We start from the raw sequence: 7,778 nt of genomic DNA on the forward strand, positions 1-7,778 counted from the left end.
TCAGAAGACAAAGACGTGTGAATATGGCAATTTGAAGGACTCTAATTTAAATTGTCAGTGATCAAGTTAGGGCAAGACTGTTGCGTGATTCAGACTTAACATTAGATAAGGCGATAGACATATGAAGGGCCGCAGAAGCAAGTGTATCACAGCTGAAAGAGTTAGCAGGGGAATAAGGAAAACAAATGCATGTAATTTCGAAAAATAACAAAGGGAAAAAAACAGAACCAAAATCTTCATAAGAATGAACAAAGAAGACATCAAACAGAAAGGAAACACAAGTTCAAAGACAGGTATGAAGAGAAGGAAAGAAACTGAAATGAAAAGGACTGTCATTTTTGTGGAAGAAAACACAATTGTATTGCATATGGTGAAACATGTGGAAATTGTGAAACGAGGAATCGCTTGGCACGGGTCTGTCGTTTCGATCAACAGGATACAAGGAAGAAAAAAAGTTGGAAAATGACATGACAGATTATGAATCTCAACGATTCTGATGGAAGCAAAGAAGAAACTTTCTTCAAAGGCGCACTGACAAATGGAAAGGTACAGAAAAAGACTGGAAAATTGATGTTGAAGTTTGCGGAAACCAATTGCAAGTTTCAATGAAACTCGATACTGGAACTGAATGTAACATCACGTCTAAGGAATTTTACAAATCGTATGGAGGAAGAATGCTTACCAGATCAAGCTCATTTCATATTCTGGACACAAACTGGAACCAATGGGCAAAGCACATCTTGCTGTCGAATACAAGAAGAAGATGTTTTCTGTGAAGTTTGTCGCCGTCGACAAAGACGTAAAGCCAGTACCAGGCCTTTCTTCATGCATGGAAATGAACTTGATCAAGCCGGTGGTCAGAGTTGAAAAAGAAGAGAAAGCCCTTACTTCACAGATATTCAGTGAGTTCGAGTATACATTCAAGGGTCTTGGGAAGATCAAGGGCATCAAAACATCATGTCAACGCGGACGACTCTGTAAGACCAGTAGTTCAGCCACCACGGAGGATACAATATGCCCTTCAGGATCAAGTGAAGGCTGAAGTGAACAGATTGGAGAAAGACGGCATCATAACAACGGTAACCAACAAAGTGGGTCAACCCTATTGTCGTCGTAGAAACATCAAACAAGAACGTGAGGATCTGCCTTGATCAGTACAGCTTGAATCAAGCTATACTTCATGAACATTTCCCAATGAAGACTGTAAAGGAAGTTGCAGCTAGCCTGAAGGAAACAACGGTATTCACGAAGCTGGACACATCATCCCCCATAGACGAAATTGGATCTCCTACACAGCTACTGATGGGTCGTCGAACAACAGTTATTCTCCTGAACCAGGATTCGATCACAGCCATGTCAGGAGTCACCTGAAACAGAAACAATATGAACAGAAATATTATCATGACAGGAAATGTAAAGCGCTGAAACCACTTCAACAAGGTGATGTAGTACGACTGAGGAAGGAAGGTAAATGGATACCAGGAACTGTAGTAAAACCAAGCAAAGAACAACGTTCATACATTGCTGAAAGTAGTGGAACATTATTCAGAAGAAACCGGAGAGATCTCCTGAAAAAAATGAAACTAACCCTCTGAAATTGTGTTTTGACAACAATGAAAGAAACCTTGAATCTCTCATAACATCCAACAACACAACACAGTTCCAACAGCCAGTGAAGTCACCACTGTCATCAACTACAACGTCATCATCACAGTCATCGTTAAAGTCAAAGTCAACGTCACGGTCAGCGTCGTCGTCTACGTCCACGTCATAAGTCGTGCTACCAGCCAGATTCATAGATTGACTTTAAAGTGTTGATCAGCGATTATAGTCCAGTGTTCTAATGGACATTTGATTAGTGTTTGCAGCTACCACTTTAAACCAGAGAAGAGACTTTAATTTGAAGTAAAATAGATATAAGTGATAGGGATTTTATCATGGACTCTAAAGCTTGCATGCAGTTACATTCATAACTTTTATTTCAGGTACATTTATAAGAAAGGTTTAATGTTGAATTAACTATCTTAAGAAGGGAGGTGTCATAGAATGCTTGACTTGACTAGATTGTATGTTGTGCATGTTAAGTTGATTGGAGTTGTCTCCCTTGTACCAAAGCACATATTAGTTGAGTCAGACATATTAAAGTGTCTTTGATAGAGACTTGTCTTGGTCATTGATGTCTTACACTTGCAACTGATATTTAAGCTCAAAATCACTCTTCTGCGTCATCTGCGTAAATATGTATTGTGTTCATAGTAAAAGTGTCCATTGAAGGTAGGGTGAAGTTTGGTACATATCATCCCTAGAGTGGGGCATTAAAGATGAAAGGTTCTTTGCAACTATCTCTGAAAGTCAGGGTCTCTTGGGGTAGTTCTACTTCTTTGTGTACGGAACCAAAACCTATTGTTGTATAACATATTTTTAAGAGCTTATACCCATCTTTGCAACAACAAACAAAACTTCAACTGACTGATTGATTGGCTGAAACTGTATGCATAGACGACTTTCTCTGCTGGAGGCACGGGCTTTTGTCTCAAGGTTGTCAGTAAATTGACAATGCATAGATTTTTCTTATAAATGTAGCTACAGACATGGGACTTTCTGTCATTAAGTCGTCATGGATCGGGCGTATGTTTTTTCCAAATCTTAAGTAATGTATTTAAACCTGATATGTATATTTGATGATAGCTAGAGGCACAGGGCTTAATGATACTTCATTTGAGATCAGAGATGAATATGTATAGACATTGGTTAGGTCACCTATAACCTATTTGAAAAAGTCAAACGATTCATGACATTTTTCTGGTGAGAAGGTTTTGGGCCATTTAGGAAAAGAAGGGGTTCAGGTGCTTTCTTTCTATATAATGCAAACAACTGATAAAACTTTGACCCCAGTAGGGATGCTGGGCTAGAACAGGTCCCAAGCAACATATCCTTTGCTGGCTGAAAGGCGACCAAACAAATCAAGTAGTCAGGCTAAGTGACTTAGTTTATTGTGTATCATCCTATCACGATGATTGTGGGTTCGAATCCCGGTCCGCCCCGATTATGTTTCTAGGTTTGACGGCATCATACCCGTGCTCGAGGGTTTCACCGAAGTGGTAAACATCTGACACCTCAGTCACTTCGGGTTTTCCTCCCACATTAAGTTGACACACCGTGATATAACTGCAATAATGTGACAAACTTGTTATTCCTATAAATGCTTATAATCGTAAGTATTTTCATTTATAGTGAAGACAATAAAGTCTCATGGACATTTTTAGTTAAGCGGCGTTAAACCCAACTCACTTACTCACTCGTACCACGACGGCGGTGATCGTTGCTCACAATATCAATCACTGTTTTGTCTGGTCCAGACTTGATTATATATAGGCCGTCGTCATAAAGCTAAGTGCAACATGGAACAACAAACAACCAATTTATTTATTTTAATGCTTTAATGCTCTTCCATTTCAGATAAACTGTGTTTCTATCCCAAACTGGACATCAATGAAGACTCTGGAATCCGATGGGAAATACATCAGAGACTTAAGGGCACTTTTAAGTCATGTTTCGCCTACACAGCTAAAACGATGGCAGTATCTGGTAACATAACTGCCAAACCAAATTCAGCCGACGCCATTTACGACGCCATTGTCTTTGTGCCAGATGGACCTACAACAGTATTTACAGTTATCCGTGACAAAGTAAGAAGCAAGCGAGAAGTACTTGAGTATAACCAAACACTCGCAAAAGGTGTTGTCGCATCCGTCCGAAGATACGCAAAGGAACAGTTTAGTGTGGTTTTTGGACTGATGACAGAATCTGACCTCATGGATGATTACAAGTTTAAGGATGCTATCAATGCAATAAAGGTTGAAACGTCCAAATGGTGCGTCCCCGTGACACTAAGCATGTCAGATAAGAAGTTCAAGGAAGTCACCAGTGCATTTCTGTTATCAGTTGCTTTTACTAATTGCGTTTTCTCAGAGGATGACGTTAATTCGCTGTATTGTCTCTCGCTCGAGCAGTTTCGGGTCCTTACCGAAAATATTGACCACAACCAAGTGGTGGTGAATTCAACACCTTCTTGTGGAGGGGATATCCTCTTACTTGAGATCGCCAAAAGACTAGAGAAGTCAGGCCCAACAACAATTGTCGCAAAGTCAGAAGCATTAATAAAGACTGCACGGTACGTATTACATAATACCACGATCCTCCCCTTTTGCTTAAAGGTTTCTCATTTATCTCAACTACTAATTGAACCGAACCTTCAACACATATCCCCGTGAGCTAGGCTTCATGATAGCAGTAAACTTACACATTAAGTTTCTTTTTTCTTCTTCAGGAGGTTGTCCATTTGTAAGGATCATATTATCCCTGCTGATCATCTGGAAAGCAGAACTTTGTCTGACATTGTCAATGTGGTGGCAGACTGTGATATCTCTGACAAGGTTCAAGGCATCGGCAATCTAGGGAGGATCTGGTATTTTATTCGTGGAGGTAAGCAGATAAGGAACATATCATAATCTTTATTTAGTAATAATATTTTCTTTTGTTATATTTTGCCCATTGTAACTGAGCATGAGCAGTTCTAGATATTAAGATTGATGAACTTGCCTTGCTGTAGCGCCTCGAACACTCATTTGCTTTTGAATCGCCTGTTCATTTAATCACCTAAGTATTTAGCAAGGTAAAGTAGGGTCAAGGTTGTCAAAAAGGCCTAATCTCTTCGTGATCTGGTTAAGCATATCTTACTTTTGTTGCCTGGTCTGGTTGTCGACGGGAAGGTTAACACATACCTAGCTATCAAATTGCAGAACGGTTTTAGTTCAAAGAAAGTTGACAAGAGACATTTTGTATCGATATGCAGCATTACCTAATTTGCCATCACCAGACAGACAGCCCATTACACTTTGTTAGGTGTGCTCGAATTTATCACTAGATCTGAATGAGAAAAGTCAATCTGGTTCATCCACAAGTGAATATCCTCCCTTGCAGCCTGATGTACCATATTAGCCTTTATATGGGAGTCACCTTAAATGAGCTTGCCTATCACCTGGGCCGGGTCGTCATTCGGTCATCTAGAACGTGCACGGTCCATGAGGCCATAACTGTTGATGTATTTTGACAAATGCAGAAATCGGGTTTTCGACTACAGTGCCTAGCAACATCCAGAATGGCTGTACGTTCTGTCTTATTGTGAACGATTTAATAGAGCAGACTCACTATCAACTTTTAAGATCAATGATTGAAAGGAGTTAGCTTTGTTAAGACCATCATCCGGTAAATTCGCGTAAATATTATGTCGAGATGGTCACGGGACTTACTCATGAACCTTGAGCGGTGCATTTGGATTTTGCATTGATTTTAGATATGTTTTTTTCAGTCACACCTACAAAACATCCCTGCGAGGTGCCTGAAGTTTTTTAAAAAGAAAAACACCTCGCAGGGATGTTATTTTTTGTGCCTGGCAATTTCAAGAATTTTAAAATACAATTGAGATATAGGAATGGGTGCTGTCCGTACGTCCTTCCGCCCGTCCATCACGTTTGGTTTCCGGGGCAGAACTAAAAAAACATGAGAGATATCTTACGCAAACATGGCACATAGATAGGTCTAGTGGTGAACTGGTGTCTTTTGATGTTTTAGGTTTTTTATTAAATGTATTTTTCGACTTTCCATAACAACGGCTTTGACTTAGACTGAAAAAGGCGATGGTGCCCGTTTCTGGAGTAGATCTTGAAAACTGTACAATATTTATTGTCTTGCACACCACCAGACATGTCATATTAGCGAGGGATGAGTATTTCATGCTTGCTCCCCTACCCAAACATCCACACCCACACCCATCTCACACCCACCCCTCGAATATCAAATGGTTGTTCTAACTGCTTTGACAATTTGACAAATGAACTTCTAATTTACTCTGCACCAATTTAGACTGCCTCATTTATTAAGATCAACTTTTATTTAGAGTACAGTGTATTCTAAATGCCTATCGATGCCTATTTGCGGCTAGATTCTGATGCTTTGCATCACTTTATTCTTGTTTGTATTTTCTTCATATAACAACCGTGACATAATATATTACTTATACAGATGATGACGATGATGGTGATGATGCAAGTTGCAGTGTCGATCAAGTAGAACCTACACAGCATCATACTTCATTTGCTGGTAACTACTATTGTTATCAGAATACACCCATGACAGCCTATTGTAAAAAATCAGTGGCCGTTACTCAATCAATTTTGTTCAGAATGTACTGACATTTGGAACGTGTAGTTCGTAGCTCAAATATATATCGTGACCTTGATTTGACTAACGAAGCTTAACTTTGGCTTGAGAGTTACTCCTTATGACGACATAGTATTTTCTGCAAATCATTAAGATTGCAGCGGAATTTTATGAAACAATGGCAAACTTGTATAGCATTAGAACAGTCCTTATTCTCCTAAGAAGGTACTTATGGTTCTTGGGTGAATTTTGTGTAAAGTTAACTTAACTGTTGTGAAAACAATACTATTATACAATAGTAGTGTCATTCCAGCGGATGTAGAAACGTGAAAATATTTAAATACATCCACCTTTGGAGATATAAATTGCGAAACAATATAGCAAAGACACTAGCCCAGTCGGAATAGTTTCCATATCTGTGCTTTTAGACCTCTGCGGCTTGGAACCTTCCCCCAAAATAAAATAGAATCCTAGAAATGATGGATTTGGCTGAAATATGTCAATATGAATATGAAATATGTAAAGTGTTACCTTGTTTCTTTTTGTCGCTGTGTGTACATCTGACTGCACTTCATAACGTTATGACAAGACAGGCAGACTCGACGCGACGTCTTATAGACGAATGTTAGAGTAATATGTGATAAAGATGTTATCACGCTTGTGTGTAATATCGTGTATTTTGAAGGCTCGCTAAATACAATGTTTATTCCAAAAATATTTAGCACTACCAAACACACTCGCGTGATAACATCTATATGCTTGGCCCGTGAACCTTTTTTTTATTGTTTTACTACTCTTTACGTCTAGGTCATGATGACAATAACTGAAGGAACATACATGTAATGTTTATCATTTATACCATGACAAATTATGCTGCAGCTGCTGCTGCTGCTGCTGATGATGATGATGATGACGATTACGATGATGCCAGTTCAAGTGTCGACCGACCATGCCTTGGACCAGATAAAATTGCAGCTGCTGGTGGGTATTTTGCTATCAGCTATCTGTAAAAAAAGCAATCATTGTCTAAGGGGTGTTAAGTATTTACATTACGACCTTAAGTATTTTATGACATCGTCAATCATGTGGTAAAATAGCTACTCCGTGAAGCATCGTTGGCAGCTTAACCATGAAATACGTGTTATCGATCCAAGTTGAAACACTGTGACTATTCATAACACTATCAATAATAGCTAAACCTTCAGTTTAGGCAAAATCAGCTCTGAAGCTTACATATGAGTGAGTGAGAGATTTGCGTAGAAGCTCGTGGCGTGTCAGCCAAAGCCTGTAATGATTTCTATGAATGACAATGAGGAGAGGTATGGTGCATACAAACCAATGATTATGATGAGGACGATACCAAGATATAAAGCAGATTGGCACAATTCTGCACATCAATGTGAGTGGCGCATTGTTCTGTCAGTTCAACATTAAACATTGAGACAGTCATTACAAAGATGAATTTGAGCCAAAGAGTTCGAAGTTGGCGTCAGACTGGCAGCGTCTCAACTGAATTCATGTTTGAAGAAAATCCAAACTTCACTACCTGATTTCGT

The 7,778-nt window shown here is 39.2% G+C and overlaps 1 protein-coding gene across 1 annotated transcript; it reads left to right on the top strand.

The window, feature by feature from the left end:
* Positions 1–724: 724 nt before the first annotated feature.
* On the top strand, positions 725–7,232 carry LOC125379214. The gene is made up of 6 exons (XM_048395450.1): positions 725–977; positions 3,460–4,174; positions 4,331–4,485; positions 5,296–5,298; positions 6,085–6,162; positions 7,102–7,232. The coding sequence occupies exons 1-6, from the start codon at positions 725–727 to the stop codon at positions 7,230–7,232; spliced, it is 1,335 nt and encodes a 444-aa protein (XP_048251407.1).
* Positions 7,233–7,778: the final 546 nt, after the last annotated feature.

The sequence above is a fragment of the Haliotis rufescens genome, unplaced genomic scaffold (genome assembly GCF_023055435.1).
Source record: "Haliotis rufescens isolate VD_foot unplaced genomic scaffold, xgHalRufe1.0.p SCAF_14, whole genome shotgun sequence".
Taxonomy (NCBI): domain Eukaryota; kingdom Metazoa; phylum Mollusca; class Gastropoda; order Lepetellida; family Haliotidae; genus Haliotis; species Haliotis rufescens.